Source organism: Oryctolagus cuniculus, chromosome 7, assembly GCF_051225735.1.
Source record: "Oryctolagus cuniculus isolate XC-2025 breed Fujian yellow rabbit chromosome 7, ASM5122573v1, whole genome shotgun sequence".
Classification (NCBI taxonomy): domain Eukaryota; kingdom Metazoa; phylum Chordata; class Mammalia; order Lagomorpha; family Leporidae; genus Oryctolagus; species Oryctolagus cuniculus.
Window position 1 is genome coordinate 84986369 of NC_142873.1, and position 17984 is coordinate 85004352.

Below are 17984 nucleotides of genomic sequence, written 5' to 3' on the forward strand. Positions count from 1 at the left end.
AGCCAGGAACTTCTTCCAGGTCTCCCACATGGGTTCAGGGGCCCAAGGACTTGGGCCATCTTCCACTGCTTTCCCAGGCCACAGCAGAGAGCTGGCTTGTAAGTGGAGCAGCCAGGACTTGAACTGGTGCCCATACAGGATGCCAGTGCTGCAGGCTGCAGATTTACCCACTGCTCCACAGCTCCAGCCCCCTCTTTTACTACTACCTCCCTCCATCCCCCCACCTCTGGCTAAAGTCTCATGTGGCAGGGTGCAGATAGGTGTGACAGTATCTTCAACTCCCCATGCTCTTCTTATAATATGACTTGGATATTCCTTCCATCGAGATATGGTGTCTGTGTTCACTCATATCGAATCAGTGGGTTTGTGATATTGGAAGAAGTGACATTTAGTGACACCTAAGGTTAGTCTTAAAAGGAGATGCAGCAAGCAGGGTCTCAACACAGCCAAGTTCATGGCAACATTATTCATAACAGCTAAGTGGTGGAGGCAGCCAAAACGTCCAACGACAGATGAGCAGATAAAGAAAATGCGGTACGTGCATATAATATGATGTTATTCAGCCTTACAAAGGAAGGAGATCCTTCCACCATCTGCAGCACCAATGAACGTTGGGGGCATTGGGCTGGGTGAAGTGGGCCGGTCTCAGAAAGAGAGGTGCAGCCTGGTTCCACTTTCATGAGAAACCTCAAGTAATCGAATTCATAGAAACAGAAAGTAGAATAGTGGTTTGCAGGGGTTTGGGGTAAGGGCGAGTAGGAAATTCTTTAAGTGGTATAGAGTTTCTTTCTGCAAGGTGAGAAAGTTCTGGAGATTGGTTGTACAGCCATTTGCATACGACTGAGGTCCACACTTAGACGTGGTGAAGGTGGAAAATGTGGTGTGTGTGTGTGTGTGTGTGTGTGTGTGTGTGTGTGTTTTAACCTCAATTGAAAAACAAGATTATGCAGTTTCTGCTCTGCTCACTATAAAATTTCCACCAGAGTCCTGAGCTGGGATGGAAGTGCACCACCTACTCTGAGGTCACCGTGTAGAGAAGTACCACATGAAATAGCCCTGACTATAGAAACAGAGAGAGGCGCCTGGCCATCCCCCAACTTCTCAGGCATGACCTGACCACAACCTCGGGAGAGACACTGCACCAGAGCTGCCCAGCCACATTCTTCCCAAATTCCTGATCAGAGAAGCCTTGAGAGGTGATGGAGAACTGTTTTTTGAAGCCACGACAATTGGGCTTAATCTATCACACAGCAATAGGTAACAAGACATCTCACCTCAACCTCCAGGTCAATCCTGACCATAGGCAGAAAGGAATTAAGTAGCACTAGCCTGCCACTGTGCAGTGGCTGGTGGTCAAAGCTCTTTCACATAAAGGCTCTGTGTCACCACGGTGTCCATTATAGTCTCTTCCTCCAGGAGAATGTTTGGTGTATTGCAAACATTGTGCACCTTTTTACTAAGTGCCTACTATGTGTTGATGACTCTGTTAGAACTAAAAGAAGTCTAAGGTAAGCTCATTGCTCTCAGGGAATGTAATCCAGAGACAAACATCGAACATACAAACAAAGTGTGGTTCAATGAAAGAAAAGGACCAGGCATGCTAGATAGACTTAACACAGGGGCATAATTTCGACTGGAGACAGTCATGGCAGGGGTTTCTGAGGAAGTGACATTTACGTTGAGACTGGATGAGAAGGCATTATTGGGCTTGGGAAGAGTACAGGAAAGAGTATTTTAAGCCAAGGAAATAGCCCATATGAAGGCCTTGAAGCCAAAAAGAACTTGCTGTGTCATATGCTTGATAAATGTGTCTTTGCCTGGGCATGCTCCAGGTCTGCTGCACAGGTCTCTCCTCCTGTTTGAACTAGTGCTACCTGGGAGGTTCTTCTCATGGCACTGGCAGAAGCCCAAGAGGGCAAGCCCAGCTCTACAAACACCTGCTGAGCCCCTGTCTGTCACACCTGTTGTTATGGTTTGGATGTGCTTTGTCCCTACAAGGTTCACGTGCTCAAGGTTGGAACTCAAGAGGATGATATTGAAAGGTAGTGTGACTTTGAGACGTGGGGCCTGATGGGAGATGATTGGATCAGGACTGTCCTTGTGTAGGGGTTGATGCTGGTCTCACAAAGTGCATTGGTTCTCAGGGAAGCAGAGCAGTCCCAAAAGAGCAGGTTATTATAAAGGAAGGCAGCGGTTCCTCCCTGGTGTCTTGTTTCCTTCCTCGCCTTGCGACTTCATGCTCTTGCTTATGCTCCTGCCATGAGGCCTTCACCAGAAGCCCACACCAGGGCTATGCTCCTGGACCTCAGACTTGGGAGCTAAATGAATGCCTTTCTAACGTACCCAGTCTCAGGTATGCTGTCATAGCAACATAAGCCACAAGAAGACACCCACTAACCTCCTAGGGCCAAGCCCACCACCCACTGGGCACAGGAGGCCCCTGCTCTGATGGAGGGAGAGGAGACCGTGGTGGGTGCTGTGTGTCTGTTGCTTATCTCATAGCTTCTACTGGCGTGCCTGTTGCTTGGGCCCTCACTTTCGATCTGTTCATTGCCTTTGTGGGTTACCCAGACACCAGCTAAACTGCTCCAGCACCTCGAGCTGGTTGTGCTCCCTCTCCTGCCCCCTCCAACCACTCACATTGGCCATGTCAATGCCTTTTTGATTCTTCATTCTCATCTGTCTGCCCCATTCCACAGCGCTTAACCGCCTTGCCAGCTGTATCTGGCTATGACAAGAAGATCTGATGAAAATGTAGGGTGCTGGAAAAATCATTTCATGGAGATAAATTAAAGTTGCCGAGGCTGATTAAAATGTGGAAGAAGAATTGAATTGGAACAGGATAATAAAACTCACTTATCTTATAGGGTTGCCATGAAAATTAGCTAGTCAGTATTCATGGCTTGAACACAAAAGAAAAAATTGTTATCGATTTATGTATAATGTCTCTGTTGTGTCTTCCAAAAGCCATCTCAGCTAATATATAACAGAGGATGGACAAACCAAATGTTTAGGCTGCATCCATCTTGGCTTTTTTTTTTTTTGGCCCATCAAGGATGACATCAGTGGTGGTGAAGATAGCAACAATTCTCTTGGCAGCAGGAGGGAAGAGCAGAGAGGGCTGGCTCTGGACCTAGACGTTTTAAAGAATTGCAGTGTAGCTCGTAAAACACCATTGCAAGCATAAAGGATGGCTCATTAGATTTCTGATGAAAAACTCCAAGGGGCATCTGCTTCCCTGCTCTGTGCTCGCCCACGCCCGTCACCATTAGGGACCATTTTTAGAGTAAATTATGGCCTGTTTTCAGTCTGGTTACTCTGGGCCCGCTTGGCTCGGCAGCCATCTTTCCTCCTGCCCGTCCATGTCCCCCCCTGCCTTTCAGAGCTTCCTAGCCCTGAGCCCTGAGCATCCAGAGGTGGACACAGAGAAGCAGGCCTGCGGCCCATTTGTAGGCCTCTCAATGGTGATGCTGGTGAAAGGTTTGAGGGCAAAGCAGGCTGCATGATGGCTCTCAGTGGCAGGTCTAGGGACGGGGGCACACCTGCCTCCCTCCGTGCTGACCTTCTCATTGTTTTTCAGAAGTTGGGGCTTGTGTCAGTCAAAGGCCCTGTGATGGAGTGATGGCGGTCACGACCACAATGGGATCTAGGGAGTGACTGATCAGCTCCATGCAAAGTACTTTGGAGAAACGATCTCGTTTGGTTCCCATGGAGACGATGGAGGTGGGACATGTGCGGTCCTAATTTCTCCCCACAAGGTCATGGCTGAGAGCAGCCATGGCAACTGTGTGAGAAAGATCGAGAAGCCTGCTCCTTCTCCAGGACAAGCTGCTCCATCATCTCTGCCCCACTGATGCCTTTCTTTCCTCTGCGCACTCCTCTTCTGGACCCGGGCTTGTATGGTGGCCCTGTCACACAGGTTCTCGTCTCCCCTCTGTGAAGGGGCCACCAGGGCTCCGGGGCAGCCACTCCCCACCTGCTTGTGCAATTTCCATATGTGTATTATGGGTGCTGTCCATGCAGCAGAGCCTCTGGCCAGCCTCACTCCTGACTCCCAGCAGCTCCGCACCCACTGAGGTCCCACAGTGCCGCAGCTAGGGGGCACCAGCCTTGGATCCAGCCTGCTAGGGCTCCGTTTCTGCTTCAATCACTTATCACCTCTGTGGCCTTGGAAAGTCACGTGACTTCAGCAAGCTTGTGTTTCTTGAGACTGATAACCGTGCATATTGCCTGGAACTGTTGTGAAGGTCAAATGGTGAGTGCTTAATAAATACATCATCCCTCATTGTTGGGACCCCAGGCAAATCTGTGAATACTCGAGTCCCTTATATAAAATCATGCAATATTTGCATATAGCCTATGCTTTAGACATTATCTCTGGGCTACTTACAATACCTAATATGAAATTCTTTAAGTAGCTGTGACATTGTATGGTTTAGGGAATAAAGACAAGGAAAAAAGTGTGTCATACTCAGAACAGACATGATTTTTTTTTCAAATGTTTTCCATGCATAGTTGGCTGAATCTGCCAATGTGGAACCAGCAGCTGCAGAATGTTGCTTATACTCACTATGATTATTTTCTACTATGTGCTTGTCATTGCTCTGGGACTTGAGGGTCTTGAAGAAGTCTGAGAAATTCTCGGCTCTTCAGCAATTCTACACTATTCTGGGTTCTGCTGCACATTAATCCACAGGCACATCAGAACTGAAGTAGCATTTGGTGCACTGACCATATATGGGAGCCTCAGCATGGCTTTTGGTTGGTGAACATCCTCTGTATTTCAGCCCTTGGCTCTCAAAAGGCCTTGTGGGAAAGCTACTGAGAGAGCTGTGTAGACAGGATTCAGAACAGGAGCAGTGTTCATTTCCTAAGGGAAGGATGAGGCTGGTGCCCCTACTTGCCCTGATAGCTGGGGTTCTCAGCCCATTGGATGTTCCACTGTAATGGGCACCCACTTGGGTTTAAGGACCCAGAGAAAAGGAAACCTCTTTCCTGGAATAGCCCCAGCAGGCAGGAACCCTCAAACCATGCTTGGCTGTTTTTCTCTACACATGTCTGTGGCTGCACTCTATGCTGATTGTAGAGAATTGTCCACCCCTCTTCATTCTACACAGTAGTCAGGTGTGTGGTATGACAGTTCACTGAGGCATCTTGGTAGATGTTGAGAGCCTGTTTTTTTTTTTTTTTTTTTTTTTTGACAGGCAGGGTTAGACAGTGAGAGAGACAGACAGAGAAAGGTCTTCCTTTCCATTGGTTCACCACCCAAATGGCCGCTAAAGCTGGTGTGTTGCGCCTGGCGCACTGCACCTAGCACACTGCGCCTATCTGACTATCTGAAGCCAGGAGCCAGGTGCTTCTCCTGGTCTCCCATGGGGTGCAGGGCCCAAGCACCTGGCCCATCCTCCATTGCCTTCCCGGGCCACAGCAGAGAGCTGGACTGGAAGAGCAACCGGGACAGAATCCGGTGCCCCAACCAGGACTAGAATCCGGGGTGCCGGCACCGCAGGCGGAGGGTTAGCCGAGTGAGCCATGGCGCCAGAGAGCCTGGCTTTTGAAAGAGGAAGACCTGGGTTCAAGTCTAGACTCTAGCATCCTACCAGGGCTGTGATTTCAGAGCCTTCTGTTCTTCGCCAGTTAAGGGTGGTACTTACCTCACAGGCTGTTATGAGATGATGCATGTAAATCACTCTTAGCACAGTGCCTGGTATGTAGTAGGTGCTTAACTCATAATATGATTTCCTTTGTTCTCTGCAATTGCAAGTTCTCTGTGGACAGGACTTTTGGGTGAGAGGAACCCGAGAAAGCGGCAGGGAAGATGCAAAGGAATCCCTGTGTCGCCACTCTGTCCATTACCAACGTCCAAGGTCAGTGATGTGAAGCCGTCAAACTAACCAGTGACCACACATGGAAGATGGTTTCTCAACTGTGGTGAGTTTTTAATATATTTATATGGCTGCTAAGAGCAAGTATCTGGGACAATACTAATATTTTTCCATTACCAAACTAAAGGGATTTTTTTTCGGCCTTAGAAAGTACTTTGGGGAAACAATCTCATTGGTTCCCTTGGAGACTGTGGAGGTGGGACGTACATGGCCCTAATTTTCCCACACAAGGTCATGGCTGACAGCAGCCATGGCAACTGTGCAGGAAAGAACGAATAACCTGCTTGTTCTCCAAGATGAGACGCTACTTCATCTCTGCTCCATTGATGCCTTTCTTTCCAGAGAGCCTTCCTTTTCCGGATCCGGGTCTTAGAATGTAGAATGTAGGCACCATTGGTGTATACATATTCTTTAATTTAGGGAACTACAAGGGTACTTCAAAAAGTTCATAATAATGGAATTAAGATGTTTAATGTGTTGCAAAAATTAAATCCATGTTTAGTTTTTTCACAATACACATTTTCCATGAACATGTTTAAAAGAGATTTATTTATTTATTTGAAATATCACAGTTAGAGAGAGAGAGGGTTGATCTTCTATCCACTGGTTCACTCCCCAGATGGCTACAAAAGCCAGGGCCGGGCCAGGCTGAAGGCAGGAGCCAGGAGCTTCTTCTAGGTCTCCCACGTGGGTGTAGGGGGCCAAGCACTTGAGCCATCTTCCACTGCTTTTCTCAGGCCATTAGCACGGAGCTGGATCAGAAATGAAGCAGCTGGGAAACGCATTGGTGCCCATACAGGGTGCTGGCGTTGTAGGTGGCAGCTTCCCTGCTTTGCCCCAATGCTGGCCCCTCCATCATCATTTTTAATGCCCCTCATGCAGATAAAACCAGTGGTCCCTGTGGCAACCCTGAAGGAGTGGCACTGTGTCATATGTTCAGCAAATGCTGCAGTGCTGCGTTGCCACAATCATAACAAAGTTACTATTCCAACATAGCAAGCCACACCCACAAGGTCCATTCATTCAATCCAGTTAGTAATATGCACGCTAGCCTCACTGTATGGCAGTGAGGCAGAAACGTCAGCCATTTATAGATATGACTATACTTTCCTTAATTTCTCTATTGACCTTAGGTGGTTGCTCAGTATCACTGTGGAGTGGTTTCCCACATCCTTCTACATCATGCCTCCTCATGCTACTATGACTGTCTTCCCTCTTTCTCCCTGGGGCAATCTTGTCTCTGAGACACCAAGGGGCCTTGAGCCTCAGCCACCACCCTAGGTCAGTGTCTGGGTGTTGAAAGGCTCCCATTTGCAGACATTGAGCATAAAATTAGCCAGAGTGGGCATCCTGCTGGGGTTAACGGAGAAGTGAGAACTGGCTGCGAGGGAAGGCCTGGAACACTCCTTCAGCGTCTGACAGTCCCAGAGTTAAGAAACGGGCGGCATTAGCACCCAGAGGAGGCAGAAGGAAACGGAGACGCAGCTCAGGACATCCACTGTAGAGACGCGGGGTCCGTTTATACTTAAAGTTTCAGTTTTCTCATGTGCAGAGCGAGGGCCCTTGAAGCGCCGTTGTAGGACGGAAGTTTAAGTTTGAGAATGGGTGCAAAGCAGTCCACACAGTGACTGGCATCTGGCGAATGGCAACGGGCAACCCCGACGTGTAAGTGGTGCATTCTTGTCCTCAAATAGGGCAGCAGGCCCATGGGGAGAACAGCATGACACTGGTTAGAAAGAATGAACAACATTATCTGGCTTTCTTACCTGGGGAAGAGGCAAACAGAGCACATTCCCTTACTATGGAATGCTGAAATAAACTCTTCCATCCCTGGTTTCTTCCCCCTCTTCCTGGCAAAGTCATATTCTGAGCATTTTTAGTTGCTTACTAAATTGCTCATTAGTGAGTGGCCAATGGAGTCAGGAAAATGGTATTCCACTTCAGTTATTTTAATAGCTGGGAGGCATACTTGGGGATGTGTCATTCTTTGTTTTTGCAGGTGAGTCAGCTTTAAAGTGAGGGAAGACAGAAAGTTTGTTTCTCTCGGCTTTACTGAAGCGAGTGCTTCTGAAACACATGCACCAGAATTATCTGGAGAGCCTGCTGAAACATGCAATGGCTGGGTCCCGCTGCCAGAGCTAGTGGCGACTGCACTTCGAGAAGCCCAACCGAAGGAAGCAAGGCTGACTCCTGTGTATTTTCGGTCATGGAGGCAGTGAGGCTGGCAGATCCCTATGTAGCTTGATGATATTTGTAGGTGTTCTTACTTGGTTAAGTAGTTTATAGCTACTTTATGTGAAAAGCAACACTTTTTTTTTTTTTCTGCCCAAGAGAAGTTACTAACCCAGAAGGAGTGTGGGTAATAATGATCCAGTAACCAGCTTGGGGGTGAGGGGTGGGAAGCACAGACACACTGAGGAAGGAGAGCCTGGGCTTTGAAGTGGGGAAAACAAGCATTTTCTGGCTGAGCTGCCCCCTAAAGTCTGCTTTCTTATCTGTAGGATGGGGATAAGTATAGACTGTGAGCGTCACGTTCACATACACTCCTTAGAACCACTGGAAAGTCTAAGCACAAAGTGCGACCTCTTCCTCTGAGATCAGGGTCAGTTCAGGGAGAGAATTTTCAAAGGAATTTCTTGCATGGGGTCATTCAGCTTTTCTAAAAATAAATAAATAAACGGACAAATAAATGAAACAACCCAACCAACTGCCTACTAATATAATGGTGCATACTGTTTAAGTTAATTAATAGTTTGGGGGGCTGGTGCTGTAGCATAGTAGGCCAAGGCTCCATCTGTGGCTCTGGTATCTCATATGGGCACTGGTTCGAATCCTGGGTACTCTCTTCTGATCCAGCTCCCTGCTTATGGCCTGGGAAAGCAGTGGAAGATGGCCAAGTACTTGGCCCCTGCACCTGTGTGGGAGACTGGGCAGAAGCTCTTGGTTCTGGATCAGCACAGCTGTGGCCACTGCAACCATTTGGGGAGCAAACCAGCAGAGGGAAGACCCTTCTGGCTCTCCCTCTCTAATTCTGCCTCTCAAACAAAAAACAAAAAATCAAAACAAAAGCCTCCAAAATGTGGGTATACTGAGATGGTCCTAGTCAAAGCCAGTGTTGCATAGCTTAACATGATCCCTGAGGGACCTTGACATGAAGGTAGAAGTAGCCTGCAGTGGTGAGTAGCTCCCCAGCACCCAGGGCTGTGGCACAAAGGGGAACCTCGGTTCCAGATCTACAAGGTATGTAAGAGCAGAATTTTTCACCAGCCATCCTGGTGACAGTTTTCTCCTGGAGTACTGGCTTTGTGTATGTAAATTCAAAGAGCTCTTGAGCTCAGAGTTGTGCTGAGAGGCTGCAACTGAGAACAGGAAGGAGGCAATGGCTCATGCCTCAGCACTCCGACTTCCATCTCTCTCTCTCTGAAGCAGCTGTGGGCAGGCACTGGGGCTGGAGTGTTTAAGGGGTGGGGTCAGATGTCAGCCAGAAAGCACATTGTCTGGGTAGCATCCTTGTGACTCTGGGTGCCTCATTGCTGGGTCCCTGTTAGTTTTAACAGTGAAGCCAAGAATTCTATCAGGTAATGAATGGAAGTTTTGAGTCCTGATGACCAAACCTACTGTCTCGAAATAAGCTCCATCAACTGCAACTGCATTCCATTCCCACTTCTGTAGGATGCCCCATCAGAGGCCAGCAGCGACCTTCAGCTTGATCAACTTGCAACCCATGAAATCCTAGCTTCCCTGCAGAGGCCACAGAAAGCTTTGAAGCAACTGGGATACTTGCGTGATCTGAGAGCAGAAGGCAGAGTTCCTGAGTGTGAGGGTGTTAAGGTGATCATTTTGTGCTTATTTATATGCCCAGTTTAATGAAACTTGCCTAGCACCCATGTAAAATTTGCTTCCTGAATCAGGGCAGGAACTCTGGTTTCTTCTCTGCTTTGGTCCTCGATGCCGTCCTTAGTGCCCCCTTTATGTGTGGTTGTCTCCTGAGCAACTGCATTTCCACATGTGAAGGGGCAATTTGAAGTCTGGTCACACTTCTTGCCTCCTAGAAATCTGGGTCAGATTTGTCATTCATAAGTAGCACCTGAATAGAACCTTATAATACATTATTCAACTGGTCTACCATCTCTCTCGTGTGCATTTACCTTCCTCTGCCATGTGGTATACACTTTGCCATCTAACATTTTGAAAGGAAGAGGAATATGTAGAGGAAGTGGGAAAAACGACGGTGGAAAAGAGGTGGAGAGGAGAAAGGAAAACATCTACAAAAAAGGCTTATGGTAGGCATAGCCCAATCCAAACTAGAGCTGGTTCTAACTTTAAAGCATAGATCTAACTAGCAAAATCCTTTTTTTTTTTTTTTAACCAAATTAGTTTTCATAAAGTACAAATCAGTGGTAAGCACTGTAAAATGAACTGAACAGTCAATGGGAAGTCATAATGATGACAGATTCTGGACTCTGCTCTCCAAGAAAAGTAGGACTGAATTTTTTGGTGCTGACATCCAGAAATGGGCAATGTTTCTTAAGACAAATGCACATACCTGCACATCTGAATAATTTAATACTCTTGTAGAAATGAAAATGTTGCAAGCAGCTAAAACTCAGCTTTAGCTATGCAAGGGAACGCAAAGTGTTGTCCTGGGGCTCAGCTAAGTCAGCAAATGACTGCAATTCAGGACAATAAATGCTTGCTGAGAGAGACAGAGAGAGAGACAGAGAAGGGAAGAAGGGAAGAAGGGAAGAAGGGAAGAAGGGAAGAAGGGAAGAAGGGAAGAAGGGAAGGGAAGGGAAGGGAAGGGAAGGGAAGGGAAGGGAAGGGAAGGGAAGGGAAGGGAAGGGAAGGGAAGGGAAGGGAAGGGAAGGGAAAAGGAATGATTCCATGTGAGGCAGTCCAGATTATCTTAATAAAGGGGTATGTGCATTTGTCTTAAACACTGCCCATTTCTGGATGTCAGTGGCATTTGAGCTTATTCTTGACAAATGAGTAGACAGCCTTCAGGGTGGAGCTGAATAGAACAAAGTTCATGGAGAGTCAGGCATTGTGGTGCAGCAATTCAGTTGCCCCTTGGGATGCCTGCATCCCATTAGAGAGCCTGCTTTGCGTCCTGGCTACTCTGTTTCTGCTTCAGCTTTCTCCTAACGTACACACCCCGGGAAGGCAGAAGGGTTAGGTTCCATACTCGGGTCCCTGCCACCTACGTCGGAGTTCTGGGCTCCTGGCTTTGGCCTGACCTAGCCCTAGCTGTATACTCAAATACAAAAAGTAGGCAGGCAACAGGCAGGCACCAAAATGCACCGTTGTTTGGGAACTCCCCAGTTTAAGAACTTTCAGACAACTTCACTAGCACATGGGACTAGGCAGAAACATGTGCCCTGAACTCTGGTGCATCAGCCTCAGAAAAGTTTCATCTAACAGTCCATCTGTTTCATCCCAGTCCAGGCATCTGTCTTGTTCTCATCAACCTGAAGCCTCCTATCACTCACTACAACTCTCTTGAGTTCTCTTACTACTCACTCCTTTCAACAAGCCAGATGTTAATTTAAATTTAACAGGGTTCATTCCAAATGAGATGGGTTGGCTTCTGGGACTTAGTCTGCTATGAATATTACAGCTGTCTTTTTGAGAATACCACTGATCTCTAAATTTATTCTCTAAATAAATTCCTTAGTATGAGTCAATCAGTTCCTTGCTCTCTAGTCTTGGAGATGCTATATGGACTTAGCTAATTAACACTATCTTTATTGAGCCCAAGCTTCTGTCAGGGTATTTGCAGAGAGGGTCCAGCCCTCCCAGGCATGAAGATCAGAGGTGGCCCAAGTGTGAGCAGTTTGTTAGAAAGGGAAGTTTGGCATGGCATACACGTCCCCCTCACCATTTAAAAACAGTAGGACTACCACTTCATGGTAACATTGACATCTCCCACTAGACATCTTGTCTCTCATTTGGTTAATTATTTGGATATCTGGCTGGAAAAATGCATGGAACCAGATTTTGTAGGTATACCATGAAGTACAAGGCAATGTCCATTTATTGTGACAACTTTCAAAGAATATTTTAGGTGACAATGGCAGTGATGTTTACCCCACAGGGGCTGGCAGCAGTAATTACCCTGTAACTACTCCAACACACTTAGCAGGAAATCCTATTAAGTTATTATCACCAGGCAGCGGTGGGAGAGCCAGAGTTCTGCCTATCATTTGAGGTTCTTTTCCCTATCATGGTCATGCTCCCTCAAACCATCAACAGTAAGTAAGGCTGCCTCAGGGCTTCTCCAATATCCCAGTCTACTCAAGATTGCTCCCCTAACATCTCAGCAAGTCAGAAACACGATAATGCTTCCAGGAGGCTGAACAAAAGAGACGGCCAGTACTGCAAACATTCCTAAGATATCACAAAGTGTTAAGACAGAAGAGAACAAGTAAGATCATAAGAGAACAATCTTTTAAATTTTTAGAATTTAAAATCCTTTTACCTTTGATTTAGAAGCCAAAGGTTCTAAGAACATTCAGTTGGAGCTCTCCAAAAAGAAATTATTCTTTCATATATTGCTAAAAAACTGTAAACTGCTGAAAGTTTTCTAGGGAGCAAGGTGGCACTAACAAAATCTTTTCAAAAGTGCATACTCTCTCCACTAGCAATTTCACCTTAAAGAACTCATCTTAAGGAAATAAGGATATATAAAAGATTTAGTAACACAATATTCTTTAAAGCAGTTTATTAGTGAAAAACCAGAAACCTAAAAATTCAATAGTTTAATAAAAGGTGGCACATATGATGGAATATCATGCAGCCATGAAAAAGATATAGAAATATATTCGATACAGCAAGATAGTCATGGTATTGTGGGAAAAAGTTACAAATGGCATGTACAATTTGATCCCATTTAAAAAAAATCTACAAATGCACAGAACAGTCTGGAAGGCCATATTCTGTATTCCTAAATTACAGTGGTTCTCTCTGGATGGCAAAATTATAGGTGGTTTTAATTTTCTGTTCTTTTTGCCAACAGGACCGTGACTTTGTGTTACAAAAAAGCATTAACAAATACCTAGTCTCCTTTGAAGTAGGAATGAAAACAGAGTTTATCTAACAGGCACAGGGAAGTACATATACATTAGTCTGATACTGCTTCAACAGTTCCCAGCGGTGTTTTGAGGTTAAATTGTCACCAGTTAAAGGCACAGTGCTGAGTGGAGACAAAGGATCCATTCCTAGAAACCTTTCACAACCACCAAGTACTGGCATTCAAGCAAGATTTCCCTTACAGACACCAAACATTGCCTTCTATCTTCATACCCGCTTGCATATAGCCTCCACACTCAAGAGAGTGGTGTTTGTTGGTAAGGACTAGAGAAAGCAGGGAGAATTTTTCAAGTGACGTCAGATGGCAGGTCTGAGGGTGAAAGGCAAGTTCTCTTTGTTACACTGCAGCCATTCTCAAACTTAAGAATGTAACAGAACCACTCAAATGGCTTGTCAAAACGGATTGCCAGGCCCAACCCTCAGAGTTTGATTCAGTAGATGTTGGGAAAGGCTTAAAAATTTTAAATTTTTTCTTTCATTCAACAAATATTTATTGAGTACACACTATTTGCTAGATTTGGGCTAAGAACTGGGAATCTGTGGTACAAATAATTAAAGTTTCTATCTCAGGAAGCCTATCTAAATTGATAAATACTAAACAAATAAATTATAAAACTATATAATTACAATTATGATTAGTGCTACAACACAGTAAACATAAGATCTAGTTTTTGTCTTAAGATACTTAAAAAACTATCACACAGAAGATTAGTTCCATAGGCCTCGGAAAACAAAAGAATACAAGTGAAGGTAAAAATACTTGGAAATAGTTGATTAGCATTTTCACCACACTTCCAGGTAACACTAGTGTTGCCAATCTGGGGCCTCACACTTTGAGAATCACTGCCCTGCCGAGCTGATGTTCTAATTAAGATAACTGGAAGAAATTGTACACGTGGTTGCAGGGACTCCCTCTCCCCCTTCTGAGTCTCACCACGATGGAAGAGCCATTTACTCATCTGGAGCACGGCTGAAGCTGCCGCCCACAGCCCGCACTGTGAAGCCATCCCCGCATTCTGGCTCCTCACCCAGGCTGGGAGTACATTTATGCCAAGATAACAGATTTGTAATTTCAGTTGTCTGGGACACAGGGAAGGGATTTTTCAGAAATCCTGTCAATAAAGTATGGGGGAAGTTAGGCCTTCTCTGGGTAAATAAGTTATTTCCTGTCCTCCTCTCCATCATCTCCTCTACTCTGCAAATTAACTCAAAATGTCTTCTCAGCCCAGCTTCCCCGTCTGGTTCTAGTGAAAGAAACTACAGACTCTAAGACCAGCTCTATCCAGCTGGGGTCCTGGCCTCTGGTTCCTTATTTCCATTCCCTAAGTGAGGAACATTCCTATTTTGGGGACTTCATCTCCTACATTATGATTTTCTTAGATTAGCACCATAAAAAATTTTAACACCATGACCTTTTAATCTGGATTACTTTGAGAACAAAGGTAGACATAATACAATCATTTCTTTTGTTTATGAGAGGGCCCTTAATTACTTCCGAGTTTATGATTTAATTCATATTGTGTCTTCTAAATGTTAATATGCTTTCAGATTAAGCTCAGGTATGCAGGGCTTAAACACTTCTGGCCTGCAACATGAATTAACAGGGTTCCCAGGCTTTTACTTCCATGCCCAAGAACCTTTATGGGTCTTCACAAAAGTGAAAACTAAACTAGGAGTTTAAAATGAACCAAAACCCAAATTAAACAAAAAACTCAATGAAGCAACTGAACAAAATTCCACTGAATTAAAACAAAAGCATCAAACATAGAATAAGCCTACATATTCTGCAGGATTTGTGGCAAAAGTACAAGGTCTTTGAACCTGTTAACATGATACTAACCCAGTAAAGTACAGAAGCCTTCAAAAATTAACATCTACCCACAGAAAGCAAGTAGTTCTGAAAACACATCTACACTGACTGGCGGTGGGGTTAAATCTAGATGTATATCTGCTTTAAAGAGGGTAAAAGGGAGAAGTGATACAGAGCATAGGTGAAAAGAAGTACCTCAGGTACACAGACACAAACAAGGTCCACAATTTGTGTAGGTAAGGAAACTACAGCAGTTAACAAGTGGAAACTGGTAGTTAGAGTTTGTTTGCTATGTGCTACGCCTTTCCCTAAAAAGCATCTAAAAAGATATTTCTTGACAATCTTACAACTCTAAACTGGCATAACTATTACCCCAATTTTACTGGTAAGGAAATGGCAGTTATACATCTGAACTGAAGCTCAAAGAGAACTGACTGGGAGGAAGAATGGATACAAACCCAGGTCCATTTCATTCCATGACCCATAACCTTTTCCATTAATACTCTACTTCTCATAAACCAAATTTACAGTTGCTGTTTAAGTTGACCTAAATTCCTGGTAGAATCTTTCACAGCCTAAATTTGGACTCGGACCAACACAGCAGATGGTACTTCAAGTTGTTGAACTTGCTGACAGAGGATGAAAAAAAATGCTTCATTCACTTGGTTCTATAAAAAACCAGCTTGAGCAACTTCTGGAGTTAAGAGTATGGCAATTCATAGTAGGAGTCAAAGTTTCTTGTACAGTAATACAACTGCACAAGGATTTGTCTTGCACCACAGAAATAAAGGGTAAAAACTATTAACAAATTTTGGACTGTGTACTAAGTTATTAACATGTCTACCAAGCTCTTATTAGGAGGTCTAAACACAAGGGATATTTAAAAATGGTATCTAGATATTCATATTTTAAATGTACCAAAACAAATCATTTAGAAGGATTAACATGATCTGAATAAATGAACTACATATTTTCACTTCACACTTAAGCCACACCTGGCTGTTTTGAGTAGTGAGATCTGAGTGAAGCACCCCCAGATCCAGTCCCTATCTTTCTTCCGTACAACCCCGATCGTGTCCCTGGACAATGGCTTGTTCATCTTTTTGTATCCATAGTGGTCTTTTAAGCCCTGCAGGGGAAAGGACTGCACTCTTGTTCAGGGTAGTATCCCCAGCTGGTCAGTGCACACCTGGTCCTCAGCAAATGTTTGTTGAAAGAACAAATGAGAACGACAACAAAAAAATGTAAGTGCTAATACAGAAGCAATTTGTCACCTTGCTGATTTATAGAAATTGCCGATTCTTAGTAATTGTCTAAATAGCAATTCTGACTCCAAATGTGTCACCAACAATTAGTGCGTATTTTACAACCAGAGATTTGAAGCAAAATAATCTGTATTCGTTAATAAATTTTCAAAGTTTTAGTAAGCTCAGAGTAATGCAGTTTATTTTGTTTGTATATATAAATTTATAATGAATGTAGTTATACTAATCTCTATTTTTATATAGCTATGTTGTTCAATTAGGACAAATCCTTTTTACTGTATGTTAAAAGATCCAATTCTGATTATGCATTAAATTGTGCCAACTGAATAATCTTAAAAACATTCTTAGTGAATTAAATTTTTCCCAGATGTTTTAGAAGTCAGAGAAACATGGTAATGCTTTTCAAGGACTGGTTGTTCTTACATCAAAAAGATCATTCAGTAGTGTTCAAAAAGACCCCAAAAAAACAAAAGAAAACCCATCAAAACATAGTACTGCAATCATTTGATTTTTGTTGGAAAACAAGGTCAACATGGTATAATTACATTTCAGTTTACGAAAGAAACATTCAGAAACATTACATTTGTCACAAAAGAAGTTTTTATCCTACAGCTCTTTTCTAAATCAAAAGTTTAAAATAAATTTTAATTTTATTCTTTGGCTATTAATTATACCTAATAAATGAGTCACTGATATCAATTCACAATAAATTTATTTTTACATAAAAGAAAAAGTCTGCAGTTAATTAAAAATTCAGTATAAAACAGTTCTGCTTTAAGTTGGGCCTCAAAAGTAGAAGTTGCTTGTTAGTGAAATCTCAGTAGAAAGAATTTTGTAAGAAAACATTCTTGGCATGAAAGCTCTAACATAAATTCTGTAATGAAATCTTTACCATGCAACTTTATTGGCAGAAATGCCAGTTTTTGGTGGCTGATAGTTTATTTCCAGTCTCTTAAGACATTTACATGGAGGATACTTAAACCTGCTTTATTTAGTTAACTGTGTATAAATATGGTGTCATGATGGGTAATCTTTCCATAGTCCACCTATTTAATTGAGCAGTTCTAAGTAGGTAATTGGCACCTTGCCTTTCTGATTTCCTCTTTCTCCCATTAGCCAGTCTGAATCCATTCCAACGACACTGAACACAGTGATCACCTACAAAATAAAATATTTCCAGTTATTAACTACTTAAAAAAACAGAGAAAACTAATCAGAGTTGGGTTTAAGTTGTATTTTACTATGAAAGGACTTTATGTATGATTATCAGTTTTGTTGGAGGTCAAAGGATTATGGGAGGCAGATTTATACATCTTTGTTACTTAAATATTTAATTTTAATTATTAGGATGGGAGTTTGGTCTAATGGTTAAGATGCCACCAGCAGTGCCTGCACTCCATATGGGCACCAGTTCAAGTCCTGGCTGCTCCACTTCTGATCCAGCTCTCTGCTATGGCCTGGGAAAGCAGTAGAAGATGGCCCAAATCATTGGGCCCTGCACCCACGTGGGAGATCTGGAAGAAGCTCCTGGCTTCGGATCGGCATAGCTCTAGCTGTTGCGGCCATATGGGGAGTGAACCAGAGGATGGAAGACCTCTTTCTTTCTCCCTGCCTCTTGTATCTCTGTGTAACTCTTCAAATAAGTAAATAAATCTTTAAAAAAAAAAGATCAATATGAGATCTGCATCTCATATTGGAGCCCTTGGGTTCAAGTTCTGGCTCTACTCTTGATTTCAGCTTCCCACTGATGTACACACTGCTGGCAGCAGGTGATGGTGCGTGCAAGCAGTTGGGTCCCTGCAACCCATGTGTGAGACCTGATTGATTTCTGGGTTCCTGGTTTTGGCCTAGACCAGCTCTGTCTGTCATGGGAATATGGGAAATAAGCCAATGGATAGGAGCTCTGTCTGCCATGCAAATAAGTAAGACAAAAAT

General features: G+C 44.0%; 1 protein-coding gene and 1 long non-coding RNA gene across 6 annotated transcripts in view; one reads left to right on the plus strand and one right to left on the minus strand.

The window, feature by feature from the left end:
* Window positions 1-983: 983 nt before the first annotated feature.
* On the plus strand, window positions 984-10008 carry LOC127493591 (uncharacterized). The gene is made up of 2 exons (XR_016237209.1): window positions 984-5931; window positions 9558-10008. It is a non-coding gene; the product is annotated as an uncharacterized LOC127493591 (long non-coding RNA).
* Window positions 10009-12591: 2583 nt separating this feature from the next.
* SH3GLB1 (SH3 domain containing GRB2 like, endophilin B1) overlaps window positions 12592-17984 on the minus strand; it is a 44015-nt gene continuing 38622 nt past the window's right edge. For all 5 annotated transcript variants that reach the window (XM_002715522.6, XM_051857528.3, XM_008264944.5 and 2 more), the window contains one exon: window positions 12592-17207. In XM_002715522.6, coding sequence (XP_002715568.3) covers window positions 17100-17207 — 108 coding nt within the window. In that variant the 3' untranslated portion in view covers window positions 12592-17099. The remainder of the gene's footprint in view (window positions 17208-17984) is intronic.